The 18,680-nt window shown below is 38.2% G+C and overlaps 2 protein-coding genes across 5 annotated transcripts in view; one reads left to right on the top strand and one right to left on the bottom strand.

Annotated features, from left to right (window-relative positions):
• The window catches only part of LOC306871351 (acetyl-CoA carboxylase 2-like), a 33,978-nt gene extending 25,548 nt beyond the window's left edge, over positions 1 to 8,430 (top strand). For 3 of the 4 annotated variants that reach the window (XM_079419197.1, XM_079419196.1, XM_079419198.1), the window contains one exon: positions 241 to 2,716. In XM_079419197.1, the coding sequence (XP_079275323.1) occupies positions 241 to 367 (127 nt within the window). In that variant the 3' untranslated portion in view covers positions 368 to 2,716. Of the gene's footprint in view, positions 1 to 240; positions 2,717 to 7,008; positions 7,138 to 7,337 lie in introns of those variants that run through there. The other variant, XR_013784322.1, reaches the window with a different exon arrangement.
• LOC306871352 (forkhead box protein N4-like) lies at positions 2,641 to 10,537 on the bottom strand. Its single transcript, XM_079419199.1, has 10 exons — positions 10,415 to 10,537; positions 9,642 to 9,730; positions 6,990 to 7,153; positions 6,334 to 6,425; positions 6,119 to 6,211; positions 5,242 to 5,363; positions 5,038 to 5,134; positions 4,716 to 4,923; positions 3,746 to 4,135; positions 2,641 to 3,642 (listed from the first exon to the last, which is right to left on the bottom strand). The coding sequence occupies exons 2-10, from the start codon at positions 9,725 to 9,727 to the stop codon at positions 3,392 to 3,394; spliced, it is 1,503 nt and encodes a 500-aa protein (XP_079275325.1). The 5' UTR covers positions 9,728 to 9,730; positions 10,415 to 10,537; the 3' UTR covers positions 2,641 to 3,391.
• Positions 10,538 to 18,680: the final 8,143 nt, after the last annotated feature.

The raw sequence follows: 18,680 nt of genomic DNA, 5'->3' as shown, positions 1-18,680 counted from the left end.
ATAAAATCCCCAAACCTCCAAAAAGCCTCTAAACCTCTAAAAAACAAAACAAAAAAAACCCTGAAAAGCCAAAGCTTTGCATCCAACACTATTCCTGGTTTCAAATCTAATATGATTCTCAAACCTTTATGATAACAATCAAACTTTAAGTCAAATTTAGCACAGACACAATGACCAGCAAACAGTCATTGGTTGTATAAGCAAATCTCTTTTAAAACTTGTCCTGCATTATATGTTTAGCTTAGTCCAAGCCAACCCAGAAGTGACCATGGACTGCATCATCCAGATGGCACAGAACATCACTCCCTCACAGAGAGCCAAAGTCTGCCACCTGCTGGCCACCTTGGACAACTCTACCACCAGCTGATCACATCCATGCCATTTAAATAAACCTACAGTGAGATGATATTCAAATGGTATTATTAAATAATAGTGCTTTAAAACTAAAAAAAAAAGTTTTGGTCGGTTCTTAGGATCAACACATTGGTCAGTAGCCTTAAACGCACAATTTTAAATGTCCAGCAATGGCATAGTCCACCTACTCATCTTACTGCACAGTTGCTGTTAGCGTGACTCACAGTGACTATGTGAGGATGAACATTTCTCATGGAGCACCAGAGCATTTCTTTAAACTCACTCTCAAGAGAGGGAAACTAGTATACAGCGTCTATCTGTTCACACTTGTTCCTTTGTGTCCTTTCCGTGGAAATAACCGACTGATGAATGTACATTGAGTGGACGAGACTGAATATTAGATGGTTTTAGGGAATCACCGATGCTTGGAGCGAACATTCATGCTGTGTAGCACTTCCTCAGGAATGTATGCAACATTAATTAAGCAGAACAAACTACTAAATCTCTATCGTTAGAGTGAAGTAACAATATTACACCTAAATACAGTCACTGTGTAGATATCAGGGGAATTATTGATGGTAATGTTCATTTCTAATAACATACAGTAGTTATGAACAATCATTGCATTGCAAAATTTCCTGTAGCTCAAATAGTAGAGCATGGCGCTAGCAACGCCAAGGTCATGGGTTCGAGTCCCAGGGAAAGCAAGAGCTGATAAAATGTAAAAACTGTAACTTAAATGCAATGTAAGTCGCTTTGGATAAAAGCGTCTGCTAAATGCATAAATGTAAATGCAAAATACTATAATGCTTATTTTTAATATACATTCAGATTTTCATATCTGTTCATATTGAATGTACATTAACTAATCTGCTTGGTGTTAAAAATATTACATAATGAAAGTAGTTATCCAGTGTTATTTATCAATATCAGGGCCTCTGAATATTTGAATGGCTTGAACTTTGGTTGTTAGAATAGTTTATTTCACACGACTGCAGGTAATTCTTCTGTTCATATGAACGCAGCCATACAGTATGTGCTGGTTCTATGAATGGATACATTTGTGTACCTACTGCTGCTGTACTGTACTCAGCTGTTGATTCAGATTAAAGAAGACTTCTTGATCAGATGTAATGCATTAAATCGATTTTGTGTGTTTTTAGAACATACAAATCAGATTAATATTAGAGCCAAAGTGCCTGACTTTATCAGGCTGTTTTTAAAAAGAGATTTATGATTATGCATTAAATAATCTGTGTTTTGGTGAGTTTGTGGTCATTTTTCCAATTCATAATTATCTTAATCTTAGAAATACAGATGGGTCAACATTTTGTTCAGTTGTGTATATACAGTATTTTTTCCAAATTATTCTAGCCACACTCTATATGCAGGGTGGCATTTCAGTTATGTATTGTCACTAATATTGCTTCAGTTAAATGCCGCCCTGCAATACAATTCATACGTACTGTATATGATTGTCATGTACAGTTTTGGGAAATAACTAGTTACATTGCATAATTTAATCACATCCACATCCATTCTTTCATGAATTGCAGTGATTACTCTAAAATATGAGACCAATGTTTCAGGAGTTTTGGACGCATGCTTATTCGATAACTGTTTTATTTCCTATTTGGGTTTATGTACAGTATATGCTTTATTCATATACTGTTTTTTCCAAGCTATTGTTAGATGTCAGTGTTTCCTATGCAAAGATTTGATTTCAAAAACCATATCATAGCTACTAAACTATTTCTTGTTACGGTTTTAAATCTGTATTTAACTTCAGAATGATCTCAAAGTAAGTCTGATTTTGTCTTTAAAATTAAATTATAAAGGATTTTGAAAGTCGAACAGAAATCGTTGTTGAATACTACTATTAGGTTAACCTTGTCTGGTTTACAGGTTTGAAAGTGATTAACAGTTGGAAACAGTAGAAATTTAGAAAAGTAATCCAATGTAATCAGTTACATTACTTGACTATATGACTATATCATTTTAAAATTCCTTGTTTTTATTATTTTTATTTCCATGTTTTTATTGATTTTTAATGTCTATTTCACTTTCTTTTATGTAAAGCACTTTGAATTACCACTGTGTATGAAATGTGCTATATAAATAAACTTGCCTTGCCTTACTTTAATAAAGTAATTGAAATAGTTATACTACTTACTACATTTTAGATGGGGTAATCCGTAACCTATTACATTTCCAAAGTAACCTTCCCAACACTGGTAACAAAACAAAAAAAAGTCATTAAGAATGAAGTTGAATGAATACATCTTTCAATCTGAATGTGAAATTTTATTGCTTGCATTCAAAATATTTTGATATGTACAATAAAAAATGATTCATGTCACCATTTCAGCTCTTTTCATAAATATAAATAATAAACAAACATTAAAGAGCAGATACAGTGTCTATCACAGTACAACAAAAGACACACAACTACAGTTACAAGGCTAACAGTTACATGGACAAAATGAGAAGAAAACAAGTTCCTTTTATGGTACAGAAAGAAGCTTGGCAACACCCAAAATCATAATTCCCATGATTTGATCTTTGCTCCTTAAGTGTTGTTAACTCACAATTTGCATTAGGGGTATAATGATAACAACACTGTAGTTTCAATGATTATGTTCGGCCGCAATGCCAGTATCTGCACTGGACTGCGCTGTTAGAGGAAATCTTTAAACTCCTTATCAATACTCCCTAACCATGCAAATTCTCAAAAAAAAAACCCCGCTGATTTGGTCCCTTCAAACTCATTGCATTTAATGCAATTAATACAGTCAATGCAAATGACACCTTTTGAATACTGTGACGTCAGCATGCATGCCACTCATTTCTGTTCAGGATGTTTTCTTTCTGATGTTGTAATAATTTTACGAAAAAAAAATTTTTGGCTGCCTTGGAAGAAATCTGTGTTGCAGGATGTTTTTTTTGGAGTCTGACACACCACGAAAGCTAGGATTGAACGCTTTATAGATGGTCCTGGGAAGTAAAGCTTAGCTTGTTTCATTTCTTGCGGGTGCAATTAAAGCAAAACGATAGGTTTTGTTCCTCCTTGTGTGTTTATGTACTGGTTAGAAAGGGCATCCACAGCCGAGTATGAAGAGTAGAGGCCTGTCACCTGCAGGTCTGGGTAAGGCAGTCCTCCTGCATTGGACACAGGCGTTGCATTGCCAGTGTCCAGGTCACAGTCAGACAGCCGAAGCGGGGAGTTACTGAGTGTACCTAATGCCTCCAGGTTAAAGCTGTCATCCTTCATCTCCTCCCACAGGTTTCCTGCAATCAGAAGAGGAGAACTGTGCTAGATATCAGCTTAGAAACAATCAAACGTTCTGTGGCTTTCAATATTTTAACATTAGTTGATTGTTAACATAGTTACCTTGCCAGGCGAAGTCCATAATACTTGGGTCCAGAGCGTCCACCTCTGAATTCACGTCAGTGCCGTGAACCGTGTAGAAGTCGCTGTGCTGCTTGGCAGGATGCTGAGGGAGGGAGCTGTTTGTCAGGTCGGGGATGGTGTGGAGAGGGGGTGTCTGAGCAGGAGCAGGGGAGGCCGGAGCCAAGCGAGACTGATTCTGGAGCTGCATTTGAAAGTGCTGATGCATAGGGAGGCACTGTAGAGAGAGAGTGACCACTGGTTGGTGCTGCATCTGCGCTGGGATCGGGAGGGTCTGCCCTGGTGGGCAGCTGGGCAAGCGAGTCATGCCAGTCTCAATGGACTTTTGTCTGCAGCTCTCCGGTCTGTCTGTAATGAGTTTGTCTAATTCATCTGGTAAAAGAAAAAGTACCAGAACAGGACAATATTAATGACAGGTTAGATTTCTACAGTTTTCTGCTCTAGTGTCTGTACTACTTCAGCCTATGCTTTGCATAGTGGTACTATAAATATTGCTGGTTCCTGTATGATAAAATGCCTATAATGCTCTTCATCTGTAAATCGCTATAGATAAAAGTATCTGATAATTGACTGAAGCCTGGAATACACTACATTAATCTTTACCAAAGTTTTGCCCCCTTTTACAGTGTGGAGGAGTCAATGCTAGTTGCAGAATATCAGAGCAGTAGGAGTTGACAGATTTCACTGAAAATCTCATAGTGTGTGATGGGCACAGGCTCCAGTTTTTTGGGGGGGATATGAAGCATGCTTGACATTTCTAGTCAATATTAGAACGCATAGCGTTTTCATTTGACACGTGTCTTCCTAGAAACAAGGCGCGTATTTCTGCACGAGTTTGCTTTGTTCTGAGTGATTTTAACCAGCCTTAAATGTAAGAAAATTCACTGCTGTGATGCTAGAGTGTTATGGGTGGTTGTCAGAGCAAAGATGATAATAGTCAATGATTTGAGACCTGGATTAGCCATGCTGCGACGGATGGCTGGGAGATCCTTGCGTTTCCATTTCTGCATCTCTTCCTCCATTTTATCGATCTTTGCAGGATTGAGTGCCCAAAGACAGCCCTTTCTGGATGAACCGCTCATCTTGTTCTCCACCTTCTCGAAGCACTTGTTCAAGGACAGGTTGTGGCGTACAGAATTTTTCCATCCATCAGGTGCTGTCTGAGAAGCGCAGTAATCGACAGTACAGTATATTGTAAGTTACATTTATTTGATTCTGTGGTGTGTCGGCTTAGTCCATCTATTCGCCGGCATTCTTTTGCATAAACTCCTCACCTTGAAATAAGGGAAGTGCTCTTTCATAAAGCTGTAGATCTCACTAACAGGAAGGCTGCCGGTTTTGCTGTTCTTCAAAGCCATGGCAATCAGACAGCTGAGAAAAGATATCAAACATAGTCAACTTGAGATAAATAAAATCTTGTTCCCTTTCCAGAGAATCGTAATGTTTTTCAGAGGCTGTCGCAGTGAACCTTATTTCACCTGTAGGAGTAGATGGGTTTAGGAAAAGTCTTGGGCTGCATGTCCTGGTTGTGAGCGGTAATACGGGGTTGAGGAAACAGACTCTGGCTGTTGTAGTTACCATAAAGTCCACCGGGAGAACACTAAAGAATATAACAGAAATGGTATTACGATATTATATAATATTAGTATTTTGAACAGTCTTTACATATAATCCCAATTACTGAACCAACCAGTGTTAATTATGACAGCAAATTTTTATTTAGTTTTAGTCATAGCCTTTTGATTTAAAATACCATTTAGTTTTAGTCATATTTTAGTCATTTGAATAGAATGCACAGCTGCAATGGATGCAATGTACTGATACACGTTCTCCCTACTGTTTACGTTCACTTAAGACGTAATTGACTGTGTTTATGTGAATACTCGTCAAAACGGACAATTCGACATCATTTTATGTGTAATTCTCTGTTCATGTGACTCGAGAGTACTCGCGCGCTGTGAGACGTGCTTTCTGTGTGTGTATACTTCAGTGTCTGCGGTCAGAAAACCGGACCGAATTGAGTTCACTCTTGCGTCGTCAGATTTAACCATATATCTGCTCTTCTCTTGCTCCCACATATTGACATTTTTGATTGTTTTATGAGTGCATTATAGCTTATGTCCTGCCGGTTCATATTTATGCATCTAACCTCCTAACTACGCACTACAGCACTATGTTCTGAATGAATCTCTTCCCAAATCGTCCCTCCCTAACATTTTCGTCTCAAATATGTCAATAGATTTTCATCATAGTTTTTGTCATTCAAAAATAGTTTTTGTTGTCGTCGGTGAAAAAAATGTCGTTGACGACAATTATGATAAATTATTCGTCAACGAAATTAACTCTGGAACCAACCTGTTGGTTTGCCTGAGTGAAAGTGAGAACTTGTTGAGGGGTGGTCTGGTACACTGATGCAGCACACGGAAACCCAGGAGAAAACTGGGGCATCTACAAATACAACACAGAATACATCTATGAACACAAGATTATTTTAGATCTATTACAAATGGTTGTTCTGAATTGGTTGAATATGTAATATGAAATTGTTTGAAATCTGAAACATCACTCACGCTACTGATGGCCAGAGGGCTATGCGGCATTTCACTCTGTAGATGAATCGTAGATCCTGCTCCTACTGGTACCGTCATGCTATTCAGCTGAGCTGAAAGTTTCAGCAAAGTGTGTTTTGTAGGGATTCAGTCTACTACTGTTAAAGGGTTAGTTCACCCAAAAATGACAATTCTGTCATTAATTACTAGCCTCATGTTCATCTTTGCTGTCTATGGAGGGTCAGAGAGCTCTCAGATTCCATCAAAAATATCTTCATTTGTGTTCTGAAGATGGTCGAAGGTCTTACGGGTTTGGAATGACATGAGGGCGAGTAGTTAATGACAGAATTTATTTTTGGGTGAACTAACCCTTTAAGGCACAGCTTTTTTTCTTTTTTTTAATATTTATAAAAAACTGGGTCAGAGAATAATCTAAAGGTTTGGTAAAAAAAAAAAAAAGAAATCCTTAGAATCAATGCAAAATGGCAAATATGCTAAAGACATAAAAATGACAAACAAATCAATTTGAATGCAAATAAATAACAGCCTTTAAAATTAAAGGCTAAGATAACCAGTTTGATGTCTTGAGATGTTGTTGGATGAATTCAGATTTTTGCCATTTCTGCCATTTTTAACTCAATCCATTCTAACCATACACGGTCTATAAAGCTCCTGACCTGTCTGCCGCTCCAGCAGGCTGTTCTGAGCAGAACTGGCAAAATCAGCTCGTCCAGATCCTATCTGCTGCAGTCGGGGAACATCCACAGAGGTGAGCCAGGACAGGGACTGAAGATCACCGGGCAGCTCGTCCTTCAGCTGCGAAGGGTCAGTAGTCAGGAGTCTACAAAAACACAGCATATAGCTCTCAGTACAAAAGCACAAATATGAATTTTATGTGAAAAAAGAGAATTGTGTAAACAATTACACTTCAATTGATTTTGGTCTTATAATTGTCAGTTCCTAATGTTACATTCGTATCAATTCTGGCCTACATAAACTAATTCTATTCTTTTCTCTTTCAACAGGTTTTCTTGTAAATAGCAAAACAGTAAAGTCTGTGTGTAAATCTATTGTTTGGGGAAGGAAATAAAAATACTCTCACCCTCTAATCTAATCCAGTGCAGGGAGAATTATTTACTCTGCCATTTCTTCATTTGGACTAAGCATCAAGAAAGCAGAGAAAAACCCTCTTGTATTCTCTCCAGACTTCACTACACACTCGCTATTCAGTCCAATAATTGGGATCGCTATGACAACCCTCACTTTTCAGTTATTTTGTGTGTCTGGACACTTCAGTGCTCCCCTCTCCATTAAACCAACCTCTAACAGTGGTCAGGTGACTACCGCCTTCTTCACTGTCATTGGCTGAATCATATGTAAACAACGCATGAGATCATTTGAAACATGGGTATGTGGCAAACGTTGCCTGCAACAGTTGGTCCAGCCCCATTGAAAAATGATCACCTATTGTGTTCCAAACGACAAATCTGCACAGCGGCACGTGGCTCTATCGCCCCCCCCACTCCCCCCAGACCCTTCCTTGATTGTCTTTTACCGTTTTTTTTTTTAACCAACCCCTTGCATTAATCTACTGGAATGACAGGCCTCACACAACAGAGAAAAATAGGATGCCATCTGTTTCCCTGTCCCTTTCCACCCAACCCCTGTCCCCTTCTGCCCCATCCCCCCCGCCTGGAGGCATCAGACAGTACCAAAGGGGGGTAGCTGGGAGGGGGTCGTTGAAGGAGTTGGGAGGTCGAGCCAAACTGCACACACAGTCTGCCACCTGAATAAATTACAGCATTGAAGGAAGAACTTGGGGACATGGCCTTGAGCACCCTGATTGCTCTGGTTTTGGATATTCTGAATAATTATCCTTTTCACACACACACACACTAGCATGAAACCTTAGACACCGAACATGTCAACACTACACTGTCTTGTGCTTTGAAATGCCTTCCTGATCCACATAAAGACATGAAAAAGACACCTTGCGAAGGGAATGGGACAGTTTAACACCTGGCTTTATCAGTTCTGCTTCTTATTGATGAGCGTTAATCAGGCTTTTCCTGTTGAGTGCAAACATTTAATGGAATTAAAACTGATTTCTGCACCTTTCCATTTTGTAGCTGAATTTTTTTTTTTCAAATATTGTTTTCCTCCTTAATATTGCTCCCTTTTAATTTTGTAAGCCAATATTACCTTATATTTCAAAAGTATAATTTAACACTGAAATGTTATCCTAAACGACTTAAATACTTGTCATTTGAAAGCTGTGTAAGTCATTTTGGATAGAAGTGTCTGCCACAAGCTTATTCGTTTACATGTAATTAATTATGGAATTAATTGCCACAACAATTGTTAAACTCCCTCATGTTGTGTATATTTCATTTAAATAATAATACCTTTTTTTATATATATTATTGTTTAAATATTATAGTAAGTGCATAGAATCTTTCACACAATGCCTGAGAAAACAGATCTAAAACTGATTTTGATGTGACTATAACCGACAGTTCAGTGTTGCCAAGAAGAACATCCAGACAAAGGCCGTACTGTAACATCAGAAGCACATTAACATTTAGTTTTAGAAAACGTTGTCTTGCACTGCAGGTCTGAGATTGATGCACATATATAATAAAGTAAAAGAATAATAATGGTATTTGTTATAGTACTGACTTAAAAACCGTGTTTCAGTAATTGGTAGGAGAGGGGGCTTGATTTTGGAAAGAATTCATTACATGCCACATAAACTCAAATTTAGGGTCGTCAAGACAGGAGGCCTACATCCTTGTGCTTATTAGCATTTCTGAAGTCTAATTGTAAACCCAGCTGTGCATTGTACAGTTTACGGTCATTAGGGTGCAGTTATACAAGTGGAAGAAAAAATGATTTTATTTGCTCATTGATGCAAACCCTTACGTGTCCCACAGAAAGGGGGAGGCGGGCGCACACAGTCACGGTTTATCACAGCTCAAGTCGCCCTCGTTTACATTCTAATTGGGAGCCACTTCTCCTTGGTGACCCGTGGGGGCCCCCGCCAAGGTCCTCAATCCCTCCGTGTGCCGACAGCGGGCGTGTAAACAGAGCTGATGCTTTCTGACAGATCCATTCAGAGCAAAGATGATGTATTCTCTCGCTCCTTTGTTTTTTCACAAACCCCAATTCCCTGCCTCTCAAAACACACCTTTATTTTACAGAATAGGGAAGGTGGAGATTGTATTAAGATTAGCAGCGCTGCTCCTCTTCCCGAAATGATCTTTTTATTCTCTAATCTGCTCAAGGTTCAAAAGCAGTGGGTTCAGCCATCAAAGTAAATCACCCCCTACCTGTAGTCTTGTGCGGAGGTGTGGTGACTTTGTACAGGGTTTTCATGAATTCCTGACATCCTGCTTGTAATTCCACTTTCAATCATCTTCTGGCAGATAAAATGCAAGTAAATGAACCATGCAAAGCAGAGGAAAAAAATGAATTTTAGAAATGCGTGAAAACGCAAATACACAGTAAAAAAAAAAAGGTTACACTTTATTTTAAGGTGTCCTTGTTACAGTATAATTATACATTTAAGTACTGAGTAATATTAATTAGCCACATGTCTTTACTATATGGTTAGGACTAGGGTTACTTGCATGTAATTATACATAATTAATTGTTATTATTATAGTAAGTGCATGCAACATGCATAACATCTTATATGAGAACACATTAACTTGCAAATATTAATAATTTTGCAAAAACCAGAGCCACAATAACTGAGCAAGAAAAAAAAAAGATTAAATTTTTTTTTATTTTTACAATCCAGTGTTTATGTGATATTTGCTTTGTTGACTAAACGGAGATCATCAGATGTCATCAGTCACCGTTACCTGTCAGTCTGCTGGCACGTCTCAATATTTCATACAAGTAATACTTAATTAAACCAAAAAGCGTTAAGTATTTCCTAATCTTTTTGCAGTGGTCTTCAAAACACCAGCTATTAAAGTCAGATATTTATGCCACACATCAGTGTTCATGCTGCGTGATATATCAGTCCAAAATAGGTGCGCATTCTCTTGGCTTATTGAAAAATAATAATAAAAGCATGCAATAAACCGCATCTTACCTGTTAATGCTGCAGTTGTTCTGCTGTATAGAAAGTGTTGGATAAAGAGACAGAGGAAAGCTCTACTGTTTGTCGGGGCACTTGTTGTCCCGCAAGAAAAAACCGTTTTTTAAATTTCCCTCGTCTGTGCGGTTCTCTCTTGACGGTCATGCGCAGTGCGTGAAGAGAGGAGGGGGTCCGAGCTCTGACTGACAGCTGTTGCCTTGCCTCCACAATCACCTAAATCATCTGCCAGAGCATCTCACCTGGTTTCCGATGCTTTTATTTAATCAAAACGTTCATTCCTCAAAGATGTGCCTTTTTTTCTCTGTGCTATTGCGCAGTAGTCCACAGGTGCGCAGCTTCTTTTCCCCAAAAAAATAGAAACGAAAAAAGCAGAGTTTAGACAAAATCCTCTGTTTCTACTGGAAGCTTTGTTTTACACACTATGGATTCCTAAAAACGAATATAAACTTCTATGTAGCTACCCGAGACCTGTAACAAATTGAGCAGTGATTTCCATGTTCCTCTGTAGCCACAGGCAACACAAAATAACACAAATAAGAGTTTCTGATGTTCACCTATTTATAAGTAGAAGCATTATTTGTATACAGGTCTAAATAAAGACACATCCTCTCCGTGCGGGTCTGTGAGAGATTCTGTCCTGATAAGAGCAGTAGGTCAGTGTTCTGATCTTGATTTAACCGCCTTTGAAGCCGCGTCGTTTGCTACAATGTAGCGCGAAAAGCGCATTGAGTGGCGCGCGGGGCACTTGGACACTATAGGCTAGTTACTTATTCTATGCTGAGTGCAACAAATGAACTGCGTGCACCTATCTAATTATTTCTTACTGCTTCTTATAACTATTATTGTAATTAATAAATGTAAGATTAATATTTGCATAGTGGAGAGTGGAACCCAGAAGTCACTTCCAAGACATGCCACAGATATTCATAATTTGGTCATTTTTTTATTTGTCTTTAAACATGACTTCAGGAAACTTTTTGAATTTCGAAATATAGGTTTCAAATCCTGTGGGGAGTGATCCGGCCGGTGACGGTAATTGACTTGAACCACATGGGACACCACAGATGGTAAATCGCGAAGTCACAATGGCCCCAATCAATGCGCACTTGCAACGGACAAAAAGACGCTCCTACAGAAGCGCGCTGGGTCCTAAAGCGCGAGGGCGCTGTGCTTCTTCCAGGCTCAGCCGCTGCACTGCACGCACTATTTGCAAAGTTTGTCATGTTAAGGCAAAGATAATGTAAACATAGCCTACTATATTGCCTAAAACATGCCAGATGGGTTAATTTAGGCAAACTGTCATGCAAAATAATTTTTAGATTAAACAGGACGCTCCCAGACGCATCATACTTTTATTTTTCTTTAGTGTTTTAATGTTAGTCAAGTTGTTTAGTTAGCCCTAATGTTTATAGCATTGTTTTAATGTGTATTACCCTAATGGTATTTTGTCTCTTTGTTATTAGACAAGAAAGGCCAGTTTTGAGTTATTTTATCTTCTATTTTATGTAGTTTTTATGTTTTTATTTTAAGAAGCTGATTAAGTGACTGAAATCAGTTAGATTATCATTATTGCTGAAACTAGATTTTCTACTTTTTAACAACTTATAGCCTATGCTATATACATGCAACTTGACTTATGACTTTATATAATAAAAATGTATTTACTTTTGTGGGTAGAAACTCTCTAAGCTCTTTAGGAAACTTCCTCTTTATATTGTTGACACAAACTGTCATCTTGCATTTACCTGAAGCTTTTCACTAATTTTAGGATTGTTGAAAAACAGGGCAAACAGAAGTCACAACTCTGTTTTGCACTTCAGATCGAGCTGTTTTGATATTGTTTTAACTCAATCACTTGTAGAGTGAGGTCGTTCTTTGTCTGTTCTCACCTCTCACTTGGTTCTTTCTGTGTCTTAGACTAATGAAACCTGACCTTTTTAGGACTGCGGTCTCCGAGACTGAACCCAGGGCAACACTGGACCACAGCAGAGTAAGCCTAATTGTCTCAAGAAGATCTGACTTTGATGGGTCAGATGGTTCATTAGGAAACCTTAAAGAAGGTTTAATGACCACATGGTCTGCTGAGACAAATATGGTTGTGTAAGAAGAAAGCATCTGAAAAATGTTAGCAACAGGTTTTGCACCCAAAAAGGAAAATAAGACAAGGAATACAAGTTTTTCGTAAAAGGACTTTCATTCCTAAACAACGTTATCATTTCTTATTGACTTTCATTGTATACAGAGAGAGAGAAACCTAACACATTTTTCAAAACATCATATTTTGTTTTCCACAGAAGAAAGACTACTTGCATAAAATGCATATGTATTAATAAGATGATGTATAAATGCTCAGTTTTTAGTTTTATCAATATAATGGTGATTGAGAGATGTTCCTCAAAGGCCTGATATCACAGACATTTGATACTCATATTTTGGCATTATTTTTATGAAAATTTGCCAAAAATTTTCTTCAGTACAGTAAGTGTTGATTTGAAAAATCACTAAAGATTTCACAGCAGAAAGACCATGTACCATGACCTGAAGGTGGACATTACAGTTTTACTAAAAGGTATTTTGCCTGCTAAAAAAAAAAAAACCTTATAAACCGTTAATCAAATGACACATGGCATGTAGTAGGTTGTGTACTAAGTTTTTAAGGGGCCTTAGAAATGTGCATATCAAATATGAAACAGTAGGCTTTATATGGCTAAACTACCCGAATAAGTGGAGGTGAGGAAAGACTTTAAAACACTTTAGGTAATGTTGCAGAATTCAATACATTTTCTTGTGTTAAACGTGAATAAGCTTTACAACCTAATTCATAACATTAATACAACTTAATCTGTATGGCAACATCACTGACTAGCAAAAATGCAATAGCCCTACATAGAAAACATTTGTAACTCTCAAATCAATTGACTGAGCCCCCTTGTGTTAGTGGTCACCTCCTATTCTTCTGTTTCTTTTCTGACCTTCAAAGTTCCAGTTCAAACACCACGTCTTGGGGGTCACCAATCAGGTCACCTCTTGACACTAGTCTTGACCTTTGGTCATATCAGCAGGTCGTGGCTGATCTAAACTCTGACAGGGAGAGTGAATGAAAGCTTTCTTCTCTCTGCTATTCATCCAACGCCTCCAAAAACGACTTGTGTCGTCCCACTTGGCTTATGTCAAAACGGTTGTCTTTTGGTTGATTTGTTTGAAGATGCCTTGGGTAACCTGTGTGAAAAAGTAGTTAAGGAATGCTCCCATTGGCACATGGAGAGTATCTTTAAATTGAAAAGCCACTACAAATCAAATTTTCATAAGTCTGGAAGCTTTAATTGTATATTCATTAATTACCCACAATGAATCCAATGAATAAAACTACAGAATATGAAAACTACTGTTATGGAGAATGCTAAGCTTTTCTATTTATTGTTTTTTCCCCCCCTAGCTCTTACTGCTCATCAGAATCCCACAGTAAAAGAACCGATGAAACATAGCTAATACTAAGAAAAGAGCCCATGAAAACGAGAGAGCGAGGTGGGATTTTCGGTGGGAACGCGGCAAAGCCGGTGTTATAATACACCCTTATTCTCCGCTTGGAATCTCTAATGGGAAAATCAAGTGCTGTGACTCCTGTATAATAGGATTTGCTGGGTCTCGTGCTGCATCAGGGCCCAGTGGGCAGCACAAAGCCTGTTAAGGCTGGACAAGCATTACTATAAGGGGAGGGGAGGGGAGGGGAGGGGGTGGAGCAGAACGGGCCTGTGGTGTAAGGGGCGAAGGTAGCCTTGACAACAGAGGTTGGTTGTGAATGGGACAACTTTTAATATGACTGTGGATAGATGTGTGTGTGTCGTCCTACCTTTGTACAATGCAATGGACTTGTTTGCAATAGATACAGAACTATAAGGCTATTTGATGAGAGCAAACTATTATTTTGAACAAGTTTAAAGTAATATTCTGTTCTCAATGTAAATATATAGTTCACCCTTCTGTGGAACACGAAAGAAGAATTGGGGTGACCATAAATTTCCACTCTACAAAAAAATGACAGAGACATTTCTCACAATATCTTATTTGTGACCCTGGACCACAAAACCAATCATATCAATCATATAACACCAGGTCAATTTTCAAAATTGAGATTTATACATTTACTGAATAAATAAGCTTTCCATTGATTTATGTTTTTTTTTAAGGATAGATACAACTATTTGAAAATCTAGAATCTGAGGGTGCAAAAAAAATCTAAATATTGAGAAAATCTCCTTAAAAGCTGTCCAAATTAAGTCCATAACAATGCATATTACTAATCAAAAATTAAGTTTTAATATATTTAGAGAAGGAAATTTACAAAATATCTTCATGAAATATGATCTTTACTTAATATCGTGATTTTGGCATAAAATAAAAATCTGTCATTTTGACCCATACAATGTATTTTTGGCTATTGCTACAAATATACCCGGAAGGAAGTCAGTCATACAGGTTTGGAATGACATGAGGGTGAGTAAATGATGATAGAATTTTCTATCCCTTTAAACTCAGTCAACAGCATTTGTGACATAATCAGAATCAGAATGAGCTTTATTGGCCAGGTATGTTTACACATACAAGGAATTTGTTGTAGTGACAGAAGCTCCACAGTGCAACAGAAAGACAGCAACAGGACAGGACACAGGTAATAAAAGAATAACAACAATTAACCAAAAGGCAATGTACAAAGCAGCAAAAACACAATATATAATATAGACAACTATGTGTGTTCAGGTCTGATATGTGCAAATTAGAAATGAGAAAAAAAAAGTGTGTTGAATAAATAATGTATGATAGAGTGTGTTCCGCGTTTATTGTCAAGTGTTCATGAGATGGATTGCCTTAATTATTTAATATATAATAATTTATTACCAGAAAAGTTCATCTCCATTTGTCCATCTTTTTCTTTAAAAGTGTGTCAGTCTGGTTTACAGTGAGGCACTTACATTGGAAGTAAATGGGGCTGATGCATTATTGTTAATATACTGACTGTTTCAGTAGTATAGACATAAACATTAGCAGGGTTTTAGTGTGAAATTCATATATAATTTCTGTGTAAAGTTATATCCAATTTTACAATTATATTGCAATGACAGCAGAATGCCATGAGAATGCAATGAGTTAAGCTGCTTTACAAATAAAATAAAGTTTCGACAGAATAATTATTGTAAGCATTTTTATAAAATTACAAGCTTCGGAATTCTGCGTATAAATTCTTACAAATTAGGCCCATTCACTTCCGTTGTAAGTGCATCACTGTAACTTCTGTCTAAATGTATTCATTCATTCATTCATTTGTTCATGAAATGTGGGATAAGTTGATAAGTTGTATTGTACAGTGATTATTCGTTTAGTAAGGGTCAAGTTCATACCCTGTTCATAATAGATAATATAAGATGACAAGAAAGTTCAAGTGCAATCCAGTGGAAACTGGCCTCACATGTCACCTTGTTGAAATTAGCAAGAGTGACACTGAACATCACATGCTTGTCAAGCTTGACACAGTATATCTCACACACTTGAGATTCAAGGCAAGTGCTGTAGGAAACTCAGTCTTTTCTGCTGGATTATTTGGGTCATTAGCGGAGCAAAAAGAGACACCAGTCAGTCGTCTCATGCATGAGTCAGATAACAAAGACAAAGGGAAAATAAGGTTGGGTTTCATAGTCATCACTGTCTAAGACCTCTTTCAGTCTAGTCCATGCAAGAACCACATGTAGTGATCGTTTATAGGCCCTGCTAAATTTCAAGACAAGCTGTGATTGAATGGCTAACATTTGCTCGTTGACTCCTGAGCCAGCTGGCTTCAAGTGGCCAAGAGCATGGAGGACTGCATGCCGTCTGCCCCGATGACAACTTTATTGAGCGGCTCTCTCAAACTCACTGATTGAATGTGCAGTAGTTAATTAGCCATTAATCTATTTCCCTAATCAAAGATCAGAAACAGGAGCCGCTCTGTTGTAATGTTTGGTTTTACCGTAGCAGAGGTAGAGGATTGGGGGAGGGTTGATATCCACGGATTGTGTTTCTGTATCTTTGTGTTACACCCAGTGCAGTGGTAGACACCTAGGTAAGCACTGAATAAGATCTCTGGTTCTCTGAACCCCCTCCTGACTGGGCCATGAATCATTAAATACCCAGGTCCTGCAACCAGAACATGGGTCATTACTGCGAAGAGCGCAGCAATAAAAGATAGGCATCCTCTCCACGTTTGAGCCACCTTAGTTTGAACTGCTTGCAAGCCTTGTTAGAAAAATGGAATGAACTTTTGATGAGTTTTGGAGAAAATTTTAAATCAAGATTGTTTTTTTTAGATCCACAGTGGGATTTTGAGGTGTTCCATGGCAGAAGTTGGGTTGATTTGCTTAGCTCTAGCTGGACGGTGAAAGGACTATTTAAGACAGCACTGGTCTGGATGTGAGCAGTTCCCATATTTTGATCGGCAGCTAACCAAAGATGCAGGTATGATCTGTTTGCATGTATCTAGAGATATTTGAATGAACATTTATATTTTACTGAACATAGGTTCTAACTGCTATTATCTTTACAATCAGCCAGCAATCTTCTGCAGCAAAGAAAACAATGGCATAGAAATAATAGCGATGATGAATAGCAAATATCAAAAGAAGCAATATTTTCAGAATTCAAAGTGATCATTAATGTGCTCTTTTCAGTTTCTGCTTCCTGTTTGCTTTTTTCTGTCACGGTGGTAAAAGCTTTGGTGTTTAGCACAATTTCCAATATTTCACCCAGCTGATTAATCACAAGGTGTAAACCTGTCAAAACTTCAGGTTCCTTTACTCCAAGAAAGAGAGATGTAACTAGACCTCATCGTTCACTTTAGGAGAGTGCTATTGCCCCTTATGTCTAGTCTTTCCTATTCTTGGCCAGGCCTTCTGAGGAGTAGGACGTCTTTGCTGTATCTTTCTCTCTCTTCCTCCATTCTCCCTTCTCTCCTTCCCTCCCTCTCTGATTTGGTGGAGGTCATCTCAACTCAGCCGCGACTGACATTTTAGACCAGGTTGAAGGACCATCTCTTAATTAAAAGACAATAGCTTTTATACTAAAGAGGGGAACTAGTGCACCTGATGTGACATAAGGGTGACCAGCCTTGTGACTTAAATGATTTGTGTCTTTATGTCTATTTTATTCTCTTTAGAAGAGAAAGATTAAATCTCCCAATTACTGCTCTCTTGACTGAAGAAACTGATCTCTTGACTTTGGGGCTCAATGTTGTTTTAACATTTCTTGCAGGCTATGCAATTATTAAAATGTGGTTGACCATAATAGTTTTGTGTAAGGTGTGACTGCTTAGTGTTTACCTGATTTAGAAATTGGCTGGCAAATATCTATGAAATTATGAAAATATTTTCATATTTATTTATTTTTGCATGGGAACTCTTTTAAGTCATTTAGCATTCCAAGATTCACCTCGTGCACTTGACTAATCTGGAATCAGGAATCTAGGCAAAGGAAAAAAAAACAAGTTTTGATTAACATTTTTCCATACTTTTATTTGTTTTGTTTTTTTTGGAATGGGTGAGTGTGTCCAAACTTCTGACTGTATATGTGAACCATACAGGTTCCTCAGACCTATGAGAGTAACATCTTTGCCTGAGTCTCTCATTGGAGTAGAGGAACAGGCTTTTCCTGTGCCAATGTCCATGCGTCTTATCACACTGAAAGTGTCACACTCTAAACATTAGCATCCCCTCTGTCCATTGTTCCTCATGTGACATTGAGTTCAGCTTGTTCCCATGTGGGGATAGAAACTAGAGAGGGGGAGTCTCCACAATAACGCCAAGATTGAGATTGGTTCTGACATCTCAAATGGGGGATCTTCAATGATATTGTTCACCTGCCCCTTTGGCTTAAAGCAGGGCGAGAGGGGGAGGGGCTTGTTTTGGGGTTGGCGGCGAGGACATGAAATAGTGGGAAGTATGAAGTTGATGTGAGGCGGTGGGTGGTGATTCACGACTTGCATGTGGTGGGATGAAAATTTTATTGGCGGACAGGTGGACGAAAATCTCCCATCCAAGAAACACGTCCCCCTCCTGAACACAGTACCCTTGATTACGGTGTTCATATAACTGTGCTGTTAAGAACAAGCCTCCATTGTGTGCCCCAAGGGCATGCTAAATGAGTGTCTCAGCGAGCAGCGGGACACAGACCGTTACAGCACAATTTAGTCTGTCCTGTTGTCTCAATAAGGCCTCATTTCAGAAGCTCTCAGATC

Source organism: Barbus barbus (assembly GCF_936440315.1).
Source record: "Barbus barbus genome assembly, chromosome: 6".
In the NCBI taxonomy this organism is placed as follows: Eukaryota; Metazoa; Chordata; class Actinopteri; order Cypriniformes; family Cyprinidae; genus Barbus; species Barbus barbus.
Note: the sequence above shows the minus strand (reverse complement) of the source record. Positions and strands in the feature narration are given on the sequence as shown.